Source organism: Limulus polyphemus, unplaced genomic scaffold, assembly GCF_000517525.1.
Source record: "Limulus polyphemus unplaced genomic scaffold, Limulus_polyphemus-2.1.2 Scaffold38, whole genome shotgun sequence".
In the NCBI taxonomy this organism is placed as follows: domain Eukaryota; kingdom Metazoa; phylum Arthropoda; class Merostomata; order Xiphosura; family Limulidae; genus Limulus; species Limulus polyphemus.
The window spans coordinates 1,144,545-1,164,606 of record NW_013665648.1 but is presented as its reverse complement, the minus strand read 5'-3'; the positions used below and the strand labels follow the sequence as shown (position 1 = coordinate 1,164,606).

The following is a 20,062-nucleotide window of genomic DNA, read 5'->3' as shown; positions in this document are numbered from 1 at the left end:
TGATCGGTATTGTATGATCTAGATAAAAAAATCAAAAAGAGAAATGAGAACTCATATTTATGTGCATTTAATTTCTGTATTCATATAAATTCTTGAATACCTTACACACTATATAAAACACTAGGTAAATCAAAGTGCTGAACAAGGAAAAATTGAGCATAACTGCTCCAGTATTTAAGACTTGTCAACTAAACATATAACAAAATATTTGAAAAACAAGCCTTAAAAAAATTGCATAAAATCAATTCTAGAATGATTTATTTACACCTCTAAACTAAATTTCTATTTAATGAAATAGTAATGTTGCATCTTGTGATTAGAGCTACATTTATGCATAGGTACAGTAAGCAGCTGCCAAGGGCAGCAAATTTAAAAGGGGTGGCAAATATAGGAACCTTGAACAAAAGTGGCAACACAAATTTGATTAATTATGTTCTTATTTAATTTTGTAATGCAGGGGTGCCACAACCCACCACACTAAATCAAGAGACTAATCAAGGGCACTGAGAGATCACGTGGAGATGGGGACAGTAAAAAAAATATCTGTGTAGAGTTGCACTATACCTTAATGCAACCCTGATTGTGATCATGAAATAACAGCATGATGTTCCATAAGCCAAAGTTTGTATAATTAGTCACTTATAGGAGCAGCTACTAATTCTAGTCATTTAATGCTTCCATTATGTAGTACAATCATAATTAAAGGTAAGTTAAAGAAAAAATGTCCAAAATAAAATGGACTTTTCCTAACAGTAATTTATATCTAAATACATTAATTATTATTAAAGACAATTTATCAGATAAAACTAACGACAAAATAGAAACTATATTCAGTTTTTTATATTTTAGGCACCTTATAAAATATCATAATAGCTACTGCAGGTAAATTAGCATAATGCTAAATATTATTACCCATCTGTCAGTTATATATGCCTCAGACTAGACAAAGTTATGCAATCTTAGAAGACTGTCTAAAACATTTTGAGAGCTTACTAAGACACATACAAAACTTGTCCTCAGTTGACACTAGGTACACAAAACACTTTTTATGATATAAATATTATTTGCTTTCACTGTTTTCAAAGATGTAAATTATATAAAAATATGCATACTCTCAGATAGTTTAATTATGGAAAAAGCCTCAATAGTTGAGTTTGGAAATATTTTAGGTCTGAACATAATATTAAAACCTTACATGAAGAGGGTCTTACCATTACATTAGATGTTAAAGTTGTTTAAACAAACTGGCCAAATTATCATACAGAAACAAACACACACACGCACACATACATACACAACATATACAAAAATACTAGCTTACAATCATGATGTATCAAAATTGCTTTGTCTTCTATAGAGAGTGAAATTTCCTTTTATTATGTTTTTTTTTATTTCATTAATATTTTTTAACTTTATTTTATTATTTTAACTTAGAGTACCTCAATACTTTTGCTTGTTTTGTTGAATTTCACACAAAGCTACATAAGGCCTATTTGCATTAGTCATCTCTAATTTTAAAGTGATAGACTAGAAAGAAGGCAGCTAGTCAACACCACCCACCACCAACTCTTGGGCTACTTTTTACCAATGAATAGTGGTATTGACTATCACATTATAATGCTCCCATGGGTGAAAGGGCAAGCATGTTCAGGGAAGGTATTTGAACCTGTGACCTTCAGTTTGTGAGTCAAGTGTCCTAACCACCAGGCTATGCCAGGCCCTGCCAACTGTTAGGCGACTGTTGTCAGACAAAATAGTGTGATGCAACCATCACTGTTATAATGTACCCACAGCCTTAAGGTGTGAAACATAATTTTTTTTTTTCTAGCTGTAACAGGAAGCAAATCAAATAACCTTAGATCCATAATCTGGCACATTAACCAATGTGCCACAATCAGCTCACACCTCAATAAGAGACATGAATTTTGGTTTGTTATAAATTATTTTATTAAAAATGTAATTTAATTCAAAGCATTCTTAAGATTCCCAACTGAAGTGACTTTCACCATATCTGAAGAGGAATTTTTATAAATTAGAAATGAATTGTATAAATCATAGATACTCACCTCGACAAACTTCACAGCACTGCCCTGGAACTTTGATTCTTAACACACAGTTTAACTCTGGGCAGGCTTCTTCCACACAATGAACATTTCCATTCTATAAAATAAATAAAAATATTAGCAAAAAAATAAATATTATTTTATTTATTAGAAGTGTATAAATATTTTAGGTGTCCTAAAATAATTAAGTAACTTTTGCTGAAGCTATGGAAATATCAATACACATACAAGAAATTACTGCAATAATTTTTAAGGACTTAAAAACTTTGTTTATGTGAAAAAGTAGGGTGCCTTAAATATGTTAACAACACATACAAAATATAATTTTTAATAATAACACAAGATGAAACTGAGCATATACTGATGTTGGATAATGTCACTAATTGAAGAAATAATATAGTATAAATAAATACATGATCAAACAGCAAACATGAATAAATATAAGTTATATAACAGAAAGAATACCATTGGAAAAATCTAGAACAAAAACGAATAAATATTAAATCAATGAACTTTTCAAATATATTGAAATTAAATGATACTGGGAAAATATAAATATTTTTCATATGACAACAATAGGTAAAACAAAGTTTTGGTTCAAGTTAAAAGTAAATGTGAATAAAAAGTGTATTAAAGTTAAAAAGAGGAAATCAGTCCCCAGTGGGTCAACAGCAACTTTATAGACTTTAAACCTTTCACTCGAAAAAGAAATGAAAAAAATTATTTAACCTTTGATCTACGTAGTAGGTAAATACGCAATACCATGTAAAATAAACAAAGGATGTGTTGGCTCTATTCTAAAACTCTTTACTAATGCAACAAACACAGCAAGTTATATATCAGCTTTGGATGTTGTAACTTCATAATAATAGAATAACATTTCTTTTAATGTTACTTAATTATATTAAATTCAGCTAAATTAAGAGTTTAAAAACATCAGTCATGCCTTTACATTTGTCACTTGGTATTTCATCTGTATAGATTTTGCCAATAAAACATTAAAACTAAAAATCTTTAATTTACTCAGGTGTTAAATATTTCTGTGTACGAAATTTTGTTGAAAATTTTCTATATAAAATTTCAGTTAAACTTTGGAATGTTTTAAATTTTAAAAACCTAAATTAGAATGTACATTTCTTTATGCACACAACTAACAAGAAACAATATTAAGATGATAAATCTATAACAAATTAAATGAAAATATGAAACTTTAGTTAAAGATTAAGAAAGAGTTGCAATTTTAACACTCTACAAGAATTTGTTTATGAGTATTACTCACTGTACAAATGCAATTTCGGCAAAGATCTGGTGCAAAGTGTTTTCCATTTTCATATTCAGTATTCTCAAATAAACAGGAATCACAAATGGGACAACAAGAATATGGTGTTGGATGTGAGCAAGAGTGCTGACAGGATGACTTGCTACAAATTATTTCAGATTGCTGCAGGGTGAAAGAGAAAAATAAAACATGGACAAACCAAGTAATTTGGGTTCATTTTCCCCAATCAATAATCCATGCTTCTACACTATTTTTAATATTTGCGTTGGTAAAAAATCGTATTTTTCTTTAATTTATACAATAATTCTTAATGATCCGTTAATAAAGATTTTTAAGTACATAACTTAGTCTTAAAATTATATAATTAACTGTATTCTAAATAAATGAATCATAAACCATATATTCAAGATATTAATTGCAGCAGAAGTAATACATTTACAGTCTCTCAAACAAATTTAAACTAAGTTATTTATCCTTTTTTTTAAGCATTTTAACTCTTAGTTTTATGACTTTTTGATTACATAAATATTCATAAATCAGCTTCGTACACAAGTTAAATCTATCTATAAACTATTACATATTTAAAAAATGTACAGAAAGACAACCCAATTTTAGATCTTCACACTGCAATCTTCATGAGATGTAACAACAAACAAGAACTTTATAGCAGTCTTTTAACAGCACACAGAAACAGTTGTGAAAATATATTTACCGCACAAGTACATTCTTCACAAGTATTTTTAGGATTAATAAAATGGTCTCCATCCTTGTAAGATACACCATTCACAACACAACCTAGAAAAGATCAAATGAATTATACATGAATTAGAATATTCAAATAACTTTTAAACACAATGGTTACAGAGTTTTAATTAATAAACATATATATATATTTCATAGGTTAAGCAGTGAACAGTGTTCTCTCATTTTAAAATAATGATAACACCTCATACACATATATATTATCAGATTTTAACATTATCCAGCAAGTAGGGTTTACATCTGATGCAGATCACATTTTCCTCTTATAAACAATTGCCAATTATCTTTTTAAAGCAGTGAAGTAATTAAGATATGCTAAATTAATTAAACAAGATTTAAAGTGTTTGATTAGAATTCAAAATGCTACAAAACATTTTCATCTCATTGTTTTGGAGAAATATATGTCAATTCTGGGAATCTATCACCATGTGCAGTACATCTACATAGTACCATGGTACTTACATACACTTGCTCTGACAACTAAGCTAATGTGAGAGGTAATAATAACCAAAAATAAGAAAGAGAGATATTTACAAAATAAGTTACTTTTTATGTATTTTTCTCCAATTCCAGGATAACTTGATTCTCATAGCAAAAAAAAGACAACATAGTGAAACTCAAACTATACAATTTTGTTTGCACACTAATAAAACCTGACTAATATTCATACATATTATATATATTTGTGTATACATGAATGTAGACCTCCGTTTGATTATGAAATGACCAAAAAGGTGTTTGTAAAAAGCAATTATTCTTGGAATGCCATTAGAGGTCTAGTACTAATGGTATCAACAGATATTCCAGTATATATATTCTTAGAGAGTACTATTTGTCTACACTATGAAAACAGCTTTTTTTTCTTCTTCAGATTACACAGGCCTGCGATGGTTTTATTGACTTAAAATTTTTATATGTTCTACAGTAATTCCTGTACATTGAATCCGAAAATGATATCCATTTTTCTCCATAATGTACAGATTTTTCAAAAAACATCATATGTACTTTTACATAAGTGAATAATTTTCATTGGCTATAGATTTCTCTAGACCAATTGCAATGTGAAAATCTTATTGATCGTTCTAGAACCCAAGCATAACAAACATAACAATAAAAAATGTTCACTGTGGTAAAAGAAATAATAATTTGATCTAAGTAAGGGTATATTTTTCTTCCTGATTCGTAAAAAATCCTTATGTGATAGAAAAAAATGAATATTATTTTTGAAATCTGCATAGCTGAATTATGGAAAATCCATTATTAAAACCAAAACAACTTATATGAAGTTTAAATTCACAGGCCTGTGTTATCAGCCAAAGAAAAACTCATTAATTCAAGTTGATACACAGAATGATGTTAATATAAAACAATATTCAGGTTATACTACAGAAGTCTATATTTTATATTTAATTTCAGTAAGTTGTAAGTAATAATTTTGTTATTGGACACATTATATATTTCAGTTCTTCTGAAAATATATTATAACAAATAGTATCACACCATCACATGAACTGTGCAATTTCCAAATGATAACTAACTACCACTATATACATAAAAACATCTAATATATAAGCACAAGAATGAATAGCCAACATTAATTAAAATTAATGGTTATAATGTGTTCAATATTATGTCTGATGAATTCTGTTCAGTCTTAAATAAACATAGAAACATATCACTAGGAATGCAGTTACATAATTAATTTACTGTATTTTATCTGTTTATTTCAAAATACAATATTCCAAAGTACAGAAGCAGCACACACACCCAACAGAAACAAGTCTCTATCTGGGATAGTTATAGTATCTAAAGAACTAAGTTTAATCCAAGCAGGTGAAGATATAACCAAAAAGTTCATTTTTAATACACACTATATCAAACAGAAAGTAATGTTAATATCATACCAAAACTCAACCAAGTTACATGAATTAAACAACCTCCGACATAAAATACTAACTTATTTGCTTGAATACTGCAAGTTTAGCAGCTGGATTACTGATGTTAGAACAGATGATAAGAAAAAGGGTAATTCCAATGTTGCTTTAAACAATGTTTGATTAGTAATAATAGTAATCAATAAGATTATGAGTAATGGGTTAAAACCATGACTCTACAAAGGTATAATCTTAGAAAAAATAAAATAAAGAAATTTCAGTGCTTCTTTTACACACATGTAAGAAAATAAATGGAATATATGTTCTTTTTACACCAATAATAGTTAGTATGAATGATAATCGCGTGATCACTGTTTGAATTTCCTTACCTGCACAGGTTGGACAACACTGTCCTTCAGGCACCACTGTGTTTATACAGTCTGGTGTATCACAAACAATAGAAGAACAAGTTACGGTGCCATCCTGTAGCATTGAATTAAAGATTACATACACAGAGAAATATTCAAGTTAATGTCAAATGTATTCACACCTTTATGGATGATTTATTATTCCTCTATTTGGAATGAATAATGTTACTAATTTTATCATATTAAAATAGTGGGTTATCCAAAAACAATAGTTACCTAGTTTGTTTGTTTTTAATACAATGAATAATTTTAGTTAAAACTTCAGTGCCTAAAACTAAATCAAAAACTTTTTACACACATAAAAGGGGTAACTTTACGTTTCACTTTTAAATTTCAAAACTATAAAACATCCTGACAATGTGTAGAAAGAAAATTATATTCTTAGTTCAAGTTAGACAGTAAACTAAATCACTCAGTAACTGTTGCAGAAGTTGACACACTAGGAAGAAAATGCAAAAGAAATGTGAATATTGATTAGGTTTCTTCCACATTTGATTCCTTTTCAATTTGTAACATCACTATTTTCAAACTTCTTTATAACTTATATTTGTATCCAAATGAAATTACTAAACCTTTAGGCTTACAACAGTTTTGTACCTTTTGAGAGACTATGAAATTAAATCCTCCAAATGAAATAACAGGCAAAGGAAGTGTATCCAAGAATGCAGAAGATAATATCTATATCAAATGTTTTCAATCTCATGATAGGTCACCAAGTTTGCTGACTGAGTGGCTGCATGACTCCTAACTCTTAAAAAAATCAAAAACTCGCACAAAAGTAGCTCAAGAGTGGTAACAGCCTAGTGTAGAGTCTAAGAACTAGACTTAACATCTTACTTTAGTTAAAACAGATGATGCAAGGATGTTACCCAATCAGAGACCATTTTACATTTTGAAACTGTGATGAATATGCTAAGTGAAGAAGACATGCATGCAAGCTTGATTATCATACAACAGTCATGTTTAGCAGGTTAAAAAAATAGTTTTTTTTTCCTTTTTCCTATATATAGCTTAAACTGTGCTGTTCTCTTACACTGAGAGTAAGACTTTAACAAAGGTGGCTCGAATGTGATGCACGTGTACACGACATGTCATAGACCTAGCCTAGCACCTTGTGGCCAGATTTTTAAGTAGCATTTGGTGATTACTGTATTATTGGAAAGAAAAACTAAATGGATAAAATAAAGAGCTCTAGAAAAATCAAAATAGAAAGTATAAAAATTAACACATTCAAGGTTGAAGATGAAACAAAACAAAAACCTTGATTTCACATTAAAAGATGTGTGAAGATAAACATTAAGAATGTCTATCTTTGATATTGAATGTTTCTGAAAAGAGGGCATGGCACAACTCCTGTAACTTGAATGTTAGAAAAATAAAAAACTAGGTGAGAACTGAGAAAATTAATAACTGAATGCCAAAAATAAATAATTTTGAAAAAGATACTAAAATACATAATACTTTGGAGAATACATAAAAATATACATTTATGTTTTCAAATATAAATTTCTCTAATTCTTTAATAACTTGTAACAATATGGTAATATAACAAACTATATACAAATGAATGCATGAAATGCTTTTGCCTCTTAAAACACTAATGTCACAAGCTTTCAATGCAATAATTAATGAAAACAACAAAAAACATATACCTTACTTAAATTATCCAAACAATAAAAGGGCTTATCTGGGTCATAAGTGGGGATTTAACTTAAAATCCAAAATACTTGGTTGGTTATGACAAAAAATACAAAAGAAACTTAAGTCCTTTGAGCATTTAAAACTAGAGAGATAACGAAGAGGATCAAGACTCTTTGAAATTTAAAATCATCTTCTTTTTTTATGTGTGCATATTTTTACAAGTTCTTGTTTTTATTAATTGTTTGTTAAAGACTTATTTGGTCAAGTTAAAGAGTCTGTTTTTTTTTGTTTTGAACAAACAGATATTCTAGGTTTTAATTGTAAACTCCACTAACATGCAAACTAAACAGTAACAAAATAATTTGAACAAAGCAGACCTTACAAATACATTCTTGACAAGGGTATTCTAAAAACTTTTGTCCCTCTCTGTACTCCTTTCCATGATATGTACAGTCTGAGCATTGAGGACAACAGTGACTAGGATCAATTATAGGGTGTGAGCAGTCAGGACATTCTAACTTTGTGCAGTGAACAATACCTTTCTGAAATGAAACAAAATATGATGTCTCTTATATGCAAGTGAATTTTTTTTAGTTTAACTCATACGAAAAATAGCTGTTTTAGTTATATCAAGATAATTATACTATGAAAACGATAAAGAGGGGTTACATCATGAAAAACTAATTATTTCTTTATGAGTATATGAGTTTGATTTTTCACAGGAGTATTGTGATGAAATGGTGTATTCATAAGTGCACACAACTTTACATAAATAATTAAGTACTGTACATATAAAAATTGTATAACCAAATTAAATTGCAGCAATCCTGCTAACAACTCACATAATCATACATGCACATACCAATTCATTATTCACACTCATAACATAAAATGTTGTCTGATCAGTTCTACTGGATAAAACTGCTCAATGTTCTACAAAAGTCCACAAAACAAAACTATTGTGTTCAAATCGTACAGTCTTTACTGGGAAAGCATAACTATTTTGAGTCCCATATTTAAAAACATGCTAGTACATTTAACTGAAGACTTCTCACAGAATCCAAATTACAGGAATAAAGTAAGAAAATGTTTTAAATTGTAAAGTAAATATGAACATAACAGTAAACTACACCAAGAGGTTCAACACTACTCTAGGCTCTCCGGTAAAATCTGATCAATCCAAGTTTGTTTATAACATTTGCAGTAAACAATTAAAATAAAGAATTCTATTTGTATCTAAGTTTTAAACAGAAGGCAAAATATACAATGAAATGCATATGTAAATTAATACTTTGTTCAGGTAAGTCATTGTTTAAGATCTAAAGTGTTGTATGAAACAGTTAAAACAGTAAGGCCTATTCCATTAAGAATGAGATGTCTGACATATTTAATGATAAGTTTCTTTAAAAAGTTTTGCAGTTCTAATGACAATTTTGAACTTTGTTGCTATTATACTCCACCATATAAAGCTGACATTAATACTGTCAAGTTTTAATAAAACAGATCACACAGTATACAGTAGTATATATGAACCATGCTTAGTGTGCATTATAGTTTCGGAAATTATGACTATTGGGGGGGGGGATAACCTTCCATTATATTTTTTTTTCTTAAACTGAAGACCTATATGGCCACGTATGTATGCATACCTAATCAAACATTCATTTAAAAACTTCATTTCTATAATTTCATCTCAAACTTAAAGTTACTAAAACATAGTATTCTGCCCACACAATAGAGAGATATGTCAAAAGAAGTATTAAAACTTTTTATAATTACATCATATATATATATTTTATACTGTATCCATGATATCAGGAAAACATAGGTTCAGGAAATCAATAAACTAGAAATACAAAATTTTATAACCCAAGTATTTTCAAAAAGTGGACCTTTCTTCATCACAGAGTCTACTCCTGATGAATGAAGGTCCATCTTTCAAAAATACTTGGAATATAGGGTTTTTGTATTTAATTTTTACTGTAAATAATCTTCATTTCTGTTTCTTACTGATATGTCTAGAATATTAACTAAAAACAGGTTCTAACTACTGATTAGAACATGCTTTGTTTTAAAAGACATTCAAACATATTTTCTAAGTAATTAAATGTAACTTTTATAAGAATGTCTTTTCTTGAGATTAGTAGTTGCAGTTATAGATAAGATGTATACTCTTGGTGCATGCTGTGTAGTGCTGTTACAACTTGTATATCTTGTATATATTATTTGGTATTCTAAACCACCAGATACAGGTTCTGAAAATTTTCATAACAGTAGTGGTTAATAGTTTGTTTCATGTGGTTCATAATACTAGTGCAGGAAAGGGTTTGGTTTGAATTTCCTGCAAAGCTACACAAGGACTATCTGTGCTAGCTGTCCCTAATTTAGCAGTGAAAGACTAGAGGGAAGGCAGCTAGTCATAACCACCCACCGCCAACTCTTGGGCTACTCTTTTAATCAACGAATAGTGGGATTGACAATCACAATATAATGCCCCAATGGCTGAAATGGAGAGCATGTATTGTGGGATGGGGATTTGAGCCCCTAACCAACTGGCTATGCCATGCTCCAGGAAAAGGAGCATTTGAAAATGGTACGTTGAATAAATAAAAAAACAAAAAACTTGCTTCAGGTAATTATGATTATTAACTACAAAATTATCAAAAAAAGTTCTGCTGGGTAGTATGGTAAAGTCTAATGAATAACACAAGTATACAGGCATATATGTTTCTTTTATATATGTAACACTAATTAAAAAAAAGGAAAAGACTTATCACTGATTAACTTCTAAGCACAAGCAAGCCAAAGTTTCTAACTTAAAGTTAAAATTAGTCAGAACAAAAAATATCTTAGTAAAGACAGACTAGCAGTAGTAATTAATGATAAATATGAAAGCTAATAACTAGCTGGTAGCTAGAGAACACTAATAACTGCATTTATATACCAAAAATAAAATAACAAATTTAATTTCCTTGATCATCTAATGATAAAATAGTGTGTTAGGTAAATACAACTTGCTAGAGTTAACTTAATGACAGCACATTAAGAATTTGATATATCAGAATATTTATGAGCATTTGTATTGTAAGAAACTTGTAAGTTAGAATTCAGATCTAAAAATTCTGTCAGAAATATCAAATAAGACATGTAACTTACAACACACAAACATTTTTGGCATCTTTGAGTAGATGTGAATTCTTCCCCATCCCCATACTTCACACCTTCGTAAACACATGGGCCTTCACAAACAGGGCAACACTCATCTTGTGGGGTAAACTGAAGAGGACAGGACAGGTGTGGACATCTCACTGGTTTACAAGACACATTACCAGCCTAAGATGAGGATTTCCAAAATAATACATCTTATCATTAACATTATGCACAAGAAATTTAAAAATTAATTTAACATGTTTTTATACTTGTGTTTAAGAAAACAGACATACTCTTAAGACAGCTTAAAATTTCCCTGTTGAAATGAGACAACATACAATCACAGATTTGTAAGTCTTCATATTTACACAATTCCATGGCTTAAAATTAAGTAACAGCTAACTGGTGCTGAGTATGTAGCAGCCAAAATGGGGTGGGGTGGAGACTTTTTTTTTGTAAAAGGTGGGATAGACCATCTGCTTTGATGGATCAATATTATTCACAATTCTGATAATATGGTCATATGCACAACTTTTAAAACAGTTTAATAATTTGAACAATATTATTTGTTTTGTAACCATGTGTAATAAATAAATGATGCTCCTGAATTTTAGGTTACTTGAGTCAATAATTAACAATTAACTTCAAGTTGCACTCCTTGTGTTACCCAGAGAGGTCATTACCAGTAAAAGAGGATTGTACACCAGAGTAAGAGCACTGATAATATTTTATATAGTTGCAGCAGTAACAGTTTAAAAGAAAAACAAACTGGAACTCATGTTTGATGTCAAGAATAAGAACATAAAGAGCCACCACTGCTTACAACTGCTTAATAATGACTTCAAATAATAGTCCTGTTTGAGTTGTAAACAAGAAGGAATCCTCAATAGCCATGGCTGTAATTAGATCACAAATCAGTCAAGAGATGGAGCTAAGAGCTAAAAGTTTGTACTTGAAAAAGCAAACCAACTCAGAGCCATTCTATGAGCCACTGTGTCATGGCTAAAAATGACTTTGTAGCAAGTGTTAAAAGTTTAACTCTTAACCCACTTTGTAGAGCATTGTGAATCTAAGTTGAATGGATGGCAACTGCCTGTTGTAGAAACACAAGTGCAAAGGACAATGTTTCAAAAGTCTTCCTCCTTTTGTCTTCAGGTCCTATCATCCAAACTCAATAAAACATGATATAATCTAATGCCTAAACAAGAGAGCAGAAAACATTTGCAATAAGACATCCATCGAAACAGAATGCCAAAAGATCATAAGAGTTCTTTAAATAGGATGGTTACACCTACTCCTTCATCAAAAACTACCTGATAAAGACCACAACAGAAAGAAAGAAAAGATGAGAAAAACACTACCACTACTGCCATTTACCTCCCCTACTTGCAAAATTTCAGCAAAAACTCAAATGCATAGCCAAGAAATTCAACATACATATCTGGTGGAAATCTTGCAAGACATTACGGTCCATTTTGGGGAAAAACAAACAGAAACCTACCAATGAGAAAACAAAAACTTCATTTATGAAATTCTGTGTTCCTGCAAAAAAACAAACATTGGAGAAACAGGAGGAAGACTAGCGACAAGAATAAAAGAACATAAAAATAGTACAAGACTTCTGAAAACACAAAATTCAGCCATTACAGAACACATCATGTTAAATGGATGCAAAATAAACTGAGAAAAAACTAGAATCATCAACATAGATAAATTTTGGAAGACAAGAAAAATTAAATAATCATTTTACATCAACACAATAAAACCTTCACTAAACACAGATTCCGAATTAGAGGTGAGTAACCTGTGGCTACCATTGGTTGAATCTACTGGAAGTCTCTCCACCAATCAGAAACATGGATGAACAAACCAATCATAACATGCTCTCAACAATTCACCAGAATACTATAAAGACAGACAGTACCATACACACACACTGACACTTAGTTTCATCATGAATACTCTGCCTAAACAATTTATCAAAGAACTGTAGAACATTCACATGAAGTAGGACAGGTCTAGGGCTCAAATCCAAGATGAGGAAATATATTGTGAAAAAATAACATTTATAACACTAGCATCTAACAAGTGACCATCCCATGACACTAAAATAGGGTCTGAACACAGGCCTTGTTTGTGGAATGGGAAAATATAGTAGCTTGAGTTGTTAAAAAGTGCCTTACTAGGAAATGCTAAGAGGTTAACCCTTTAGCTCAGGTGGCAGAGCACTTTTTGGCATATGACAGGCCTCAGGGTCAAATCCAAGGTTAGGAAATATATCATAAAAAAATATAAATCACCACAGTCCTATAAAGTTACAAGAGAGATTAAACAGAGATATCTAGGCCTATCTGAACACCAGAAAATTCAATATTCTCAAAATACTGATCATTAACAAATATATAACTTTTAAGTTCTGCTGTAATGAAATACTAAGTTTTACTTAAAATAAGTCTCCTGTGTGTACAAGAACTTTACACTGTAAAAGCCTGATATTTTGTCCTTCACATTCTCATCTGATTGTGCCAGAGGAAACTGGAGTTAAGTACTGGCCTTATATGTCTTCCAGGAGAGAAAATGATTAAGTTAAATAATTAAAGATACTTCAAAGATAATTCAGATATTTTCAACTACTGAGGTTCATTAATGTAATCACCTCAACTGAAATAACCAGTAAAAACTGAATTTGACAATGCATACTCTAAAATATAAAACACTGTAAAATGTGATTAAAAAAAGACTACATCACTTAGAGCAATTTGACTAATCCTAGTTCTCATTTTTGAACCAATATTTAAATAATAAAAGTATACATTTACAAATTATTCTTAATACTATAAAAACAGTGGTAGCTTGCATGCCATTAGTAACAGTAATAATACTAATAAATACAATATTAAATTGATACTTTTGGTCACTTCCCAAGATACTTTTTATCCATGCAATTTAGTTTTTAACCCAGTAATTGGGTTTTTTAAGTAAATGTACTAATTTTGAACTGTAATTTTAATTATTTATAATTTTTTAAGCTTTTTTTTTAAACTTCCAAATACTTATGGTGATACCGATAAGCATATTTTTTTAATAAATGCCTCCTGTTAATCTCATAATAATAAAATATGTCCACAATATACAAAATTACCATACAACATAATAGTGCAACCATTACAACATATAGATATTTCAATTAAAGAAGTTTAAAGTGTTGGAATAAAAACTGCTACTAGTGTATACAGATTCTAAGCATGTGTGTGGAAGGAGCTGAAGTAACATTGGTTGGAAGTTTATTTTACTACAGTCCATGTGAGAACAACTGTAATAGTTCAGTAACATACTTGGCATCTGCATTTACTACAGGAAGTTTGAGGATCTTCAAATGTTGTTCCATGTGACCATCTTTGTTCATGAAACAGACAATCATAGCACTCTGGACAGCAATGGCCATGAGCAGGATTCTGACATGCTACAAAAGGGCAAGCTTTTCTATGACACTCAACTGTCTCATTCTGTCAATAATAAATTTTAAAAAAATCAAATAATAAGGTAACTTATCACCACTGATTTCATACAATTTATTACTATTATTATATTAAAAATTGATCACCAAAAACTAGACATTTCAACAAAACTAATTATTTCTAATCCAAAAGGGCAACTAATGTATGTCAAACTATCACATTGCAATATATCAATTTTCTAAGATGTATAATGATAACTATAAAGGAAATCCAATGTTTAAAATGATTATATCTTTATTAACTATTTTCCTTGGAGCTACACTGATTATTATTGGACATGAGATAAAGGGGGTTTAAACCAATACTTAAATCACTTTTCTAGCAAACTAGTATTGCTTGCAGTTCTATTTTTTTCTTTCCCTTTCAACAATATGAGATTGGTGATTTGAATGAAGCAGATGTCACTATACAGAATTGTGTGACTGTTGTCTGACAATTTTGCTTAATTAGCCAAAAGGAAATTCTAAAGAATCCTCATTTTCGTATAAGTAGTTTAAGGCCATTAAAAGACTAATTTGTGAAAAAAAGGCTCCTCCTTCTGATTGTTCATTTGTACTTGTAAAAACAGAATATCCAACACGAATCTGAGAAACATCCTTCTGGAGCAGCCAGTAGACAAGATGTATGTGAGAACTTTATCTTTAGGTGTGTACAGCAATAAAAAGTTTGTGATCCACTAATTTAACTTGACTTTGCAATGGGTTTTGACCAGGTTGATAATCAATGACATATGACTAGAAAACATCCTTTGGACAGATAATCCCCCTTCTTGAATATGTTAATTTAATAGATGTTGTCATCTTCACTTATTAAAATCCACAAGCAGTTCATCAGCACTTTATCCGCTATCCTTATTTGTTTGAAGCTATTAATAACAACTGTGCCCAGACTATTTTAATAACTAGGGTCCATTATGAGAAAAATGTTGAAGAACCACATTATCCTAAACCTGGATGAGCAATACGTTGAGATCATTACCATCCAAGTGCATGAGGCAAACCTTGAGATTTATTGTCCTGTAGGAGATACTTTCAGTGAAGACATAATTATAAGCCATTAATTCAGGAAGAATGTTGTTAAGATATTACTATACTGCCCATATACACTGTGATATCTTAACCTTCTGAGGACTTAAAGAAAGAGTGTCTTTTGAACTTACCCAATCCATTATTTTTATCAAGAAGATAGATGGATGATTAAAGAATAGGCAGTTCTGCACTTTTACCATGATCAATCCAAGTATTTAATCAGGATCTGTAAAGTTGTTTATGCTAAGAGCACAGTTTGAAATGAGGTAATGCTCCTTCTGCCAGGCATAAGGGCAACATTATTTCACACATTTCTACAAGTTCACTATTTCCAATGCCACAGCCAAGTGACATCAATATCTTATGGTTGAAAGTCATGTTCTCAATAGCAAGAAAATAACTTATTAAAGAATATTATAAAGATTACATTCCAGATTCTAAGAATCCAAAACAAAAAAATTTGCTAAAAATGAACCTGATTATATACAATCAGTAATACAGTTTCTATACAAAATAAAACAATAAGCTATTCTCAAACCCAATTCATAATTCTCTATACAATTAGGTTTCTAATCAGTAAACACTACCAGAGGGGTTGACTATTTCAAATACTGTCCACACCATTACCACATACACTGATACTTGTCCACTTTTACAATTAGACATTTTCAACATGCTTTTCTATGAATTGCCTAAGCTGTCTTTTTCCACTAATTTGGATATAGTTTACCTCCAGAAAACGGAGGTAATTCTGAATACACAAAAATATACAGTATATCGTTTCCTAAAATTGTTTAGACAGACAAAGCAGAGTATTTATATTGAAATATTAATTTAATAATGTACTGGCAATGAAAACCAGAGAAACATTCAAAAACGTATGTAGTAAAATGTAATTGCTGAACCTCTTTTAAACAAATAGGACTTCGCAAGATTAAGATAAAATACTTTAGTAGTGAATTCCATTTGAACTGCCGTGTCATAAGATTATTCATCTTATTACACTAGAGGGTATTTTCAATTATTATGATGAAAATAGATAAGTATTTATAATACAGTATTCATATAGTAACTGAATTAATCAATAAGATTACTGTGAAGTATCATAAGCTTAATGTAATATCAATAATATATAAATACAAATCATCAATGGAAAATATTGCAATAATTATCTTATAAAAGCATATTTTTTAGTGGTATTGGTTCACAAATTGTGTATGTTCAAGTTTTAATAGATTCTTCTAATTCTTAAGAATGAAAAGTTGTGTGTGAAGCTAATGCATTGTTCTCAGGGATGTATATCAAAGGCTTCAGTATATATATGTAAGCTAAGTCTTTTATATCTGGACGTATTATTGGATAAAACATCTACTTAAAAACCATGTATAAACTAAGAACAAGTGGACAGCACAATTTGGTTTCTTAATTCATTAAGGCTGACTTTTAATAACAAGAATTTGTGTTCCTTCACCTTGAATCTTTACATAAAAATCAAAGTTATAAAAATAATGTAATATAAGATAATAGCAGTTCCTTGTTTTTCTGACTGTTGTAAAGTTGTTATTTATGAATGACTAAGGATTTCTATGCTCAGTTTGATGAATATTTTCATGTTATATTGACTACTTTATATATTAGACCATTTGAAATTAGCACTGGACAACATAAAATTATAAAAAAAATTAAAATTTATTCAGTGTGATGAAATGTCATTTAATGCAAAATATCAAGTATAGTATCTTTATGAGTGTGTATTGAATTAGTCAATCTTGGCTGACTATAACGTGACAAAATTCACACTTCTTATCATGTAGTGCACATTTCAGTATATTTTTGTTTAGAAAGTAGAAAAGTTGTTAAGTAAAACCAAAAACCTAACACGTAAAACACCTGATTCTCAGCTATACAATCCTAAGGATAACAAAAAACACTGAATATATAACAATGTGTAAACAATCCATTTTCTTAACACTTAAACTCCAACAGTGAAACCATACTTTGCCACAGTTCCATGAAAAAATAATACAGCAAGAAATATCTGAATTTTGGTGTAAAGTATTCTTGACATCCATTTGGAAAACAAAACTAACAAGGCTATGGATACCACCATAGTATAAGACTTCACAAGCAAACATGAGACCAAATTTAGAAAGTAATTAATTATGTATCATCTTTTTTGTTATGTTAGTTTATATTCATTTCACTTCCTATAATTAGCAGATAACTTATCCTAAACAGAGACAACTTTTAACATAACATCATTACTTAAACAGATCAATTCTTGACATAAATTGAAAATTCTTCTAGAAAGTTAACTGTATAAAACAGAAAAATTCAAGATAGATTACAATCCCCCATACCGAAAATGTTAGATTAAGTAATAATTAAATTACATCAATCATGCTCTTCATATAGGAACATCTTTATAAAAACTTCTATATCCACACCAACATAAATATTGTTTCTATGATGGAGACTCTGCCCACTAAAGTGACTGAACCCTCTTCCCCACTATATATATAATCCTGGGTCCAATGAATAAACATACTGCACATATATATATGCATACACACTTCAATAATTACATAATAAAAACATTTATATTGGTGTTAAAAAATATTTAAATAAAATTTTATTATTTCATTCCTTCTAACTTTACAATCACAAATGAGTACTGTATAAGTCACTTTGTAAGTGAAACATTTATTTCACAATACGGAATTTACTCGGTAATTCTACCTTCAAGAATAACTGAACAGTTATCATATTAAAAAGTTGACACTAGCAACAGTAATATTACTGATACCTCATCTTGTCTATCAATTCTCATATTCTTATTTTTCTTCATGATAGATATTGGTACCACCATCTGATCTATTTTCTTTTGTTTTTGAAAATGTCAGTTTCATCTGATACTGATTATATAGCCATGGATCAATACAATAAGACACAATTAAGTCTTACCCAGCAGAGACATTCCTTACAACTGTCTGTAACATGCGGAAAGGTAGTACCATTTTCCTTTTGTTGGTTACCATACATGCAAGCACCATGACACTCTGGACAACACTCTCCCTGTTTAGGACTAATGCACCTTACTGGTGGACAAGGTTTAGCAGAACACTTCACGGTTCCTTTCTGAGAAAAACGTGAAATAATAAGTACTTCAAAGCATGCATATTTTCTATATGCAGTAGTTTTATTTTTCATATAACATTGCTTTATAAATATACTAGCAACTTACTAGCCTGAAAGCTTGTTTTATTAATACTAACATCTGTGAAATGTCAAATAAATTGGTCACCCTTATAATTCTAAAGATTAGTGTTCTAAAAAAACCTGTGTAAAATACTACCATATACAGGAAAACAGTCTGAATATATTAACAGAATTGTTTCACTTCTGGATAGAGTTCATCCACGAATTCAAATCCATTTATTTTGAAACAGGTTTTTAAATTGGGAAATTTATTTTCCTTTAAAGTTGTTATTCCAAAAATCAAAAGGTCTTACAATGTTTATAAGATCATGTGCCCTTGCTACCAGAAGAAACAGTTAAGGTCACCCACCAGATGAATGTCATAATATAAAGAAAGAAACCTGCAACAGGTCTACACCAGGTGTGGTAAGCAAAATGCAGTCTTGTAACAGTTAAGGTCACCCACCAGATGAATGTTGTAATATAAAGAAAGAAACCTGCAACAGGTCTACACCAGCTGTGGTAAGCAAAATGCAGTCTTGTAACAGTTAAGGTCACCCACCAGATGAATGTTGTAATATAAAGAAAGAAACCTGCAACAGGTCTACACCAGCTGTGGTAAGCAAAATGCAGTCTTGTAACAGTTAAGAATCTACAGAGTGTCCAAAAGTCTGAAACCATAGGTGACTTGCAACTGTTCTTAATTTCAACTACATTACTGATTATAGCACTGTCAAAGCATAAGAAGGTTAAGTTAATCCTGCTGTTAATCCAAACTTATTTAGAATTACAAGGACAGCATGTTGAAGCCATACTGTAAAATTTGTTAAATTGCCTTTGGCTCCAGATTTTTTGGACACCCTGTACAAACACAGAAGTCAGTGGCAAAGGTTGTCCATGTGCATTAGACAACAGTATAGAAGGATCTCTGTCTAGGAACAAGGACAAGAGGAAATGGATTCTCCAAGATAAGGCTTCTAGTCATACCTCTCTTTAATCTGTCACAGAATGAAATAGATATTCATGCTAATAATGGCTGGAGACGGCTTAAATGGGTAATGAAGAAAAACTTTAATATAAGTTTAATATAAGTTGCTGTCATGTTAAACTTATATTAAAGT

At 30.2% G+C, this 20,062-nt stretch overlaps 1 protein-coding gene across 1 annotated transcript in view; it reads right to left on the bottom strand.

Annotated features, from left to right (window-relative positions):
* The window catches only part of LOC106461313 (kielin/chordin-like protein), a 119,315-nt gene that overhangs the window by 20,470 nt on the left and 78,783 nt on the right, over positions 1 to 20,062 (bottom strand). The window contains exons 35-42 of the mRNA XM_022388562.1: positions 18,708 to 18,881; positions 14,533 to 14,703; positions 11,204 to 11,380; positions 8,425 to 8,589; positions 6,368 to 6,461; positions 4,055 to 4,137; positions 3,343 to 3,504; positions 2,067 to 2,160 (exon numbers count right to left, since the gene is read on the bottom strand). Of these exons, the coding sequence (XP_022244270.1) occupies positions 2,067 to 2,160; positions 3,343 to 3,504; positions 4,055 to 4,137; positions 6,368 to 6,461; positions 8,425 to 8,589; positions 11,204 to 11,380; positions 14,533 to 14,703; positions 18,708 to 18,881 (1,120 nt within the window). The remainder of the gene's footprint in view (positions 1 to 2,066; positions 2,161 to 3,342; positions 3,505 to 4,054; positions 4,138 to 6,367; positions 6,462 to 8,424; positions 8,590 to 11,203; positions 11,381 to 14,532; positions 14,704 to 18,707; positions 18,882 to 20,062) is intronic.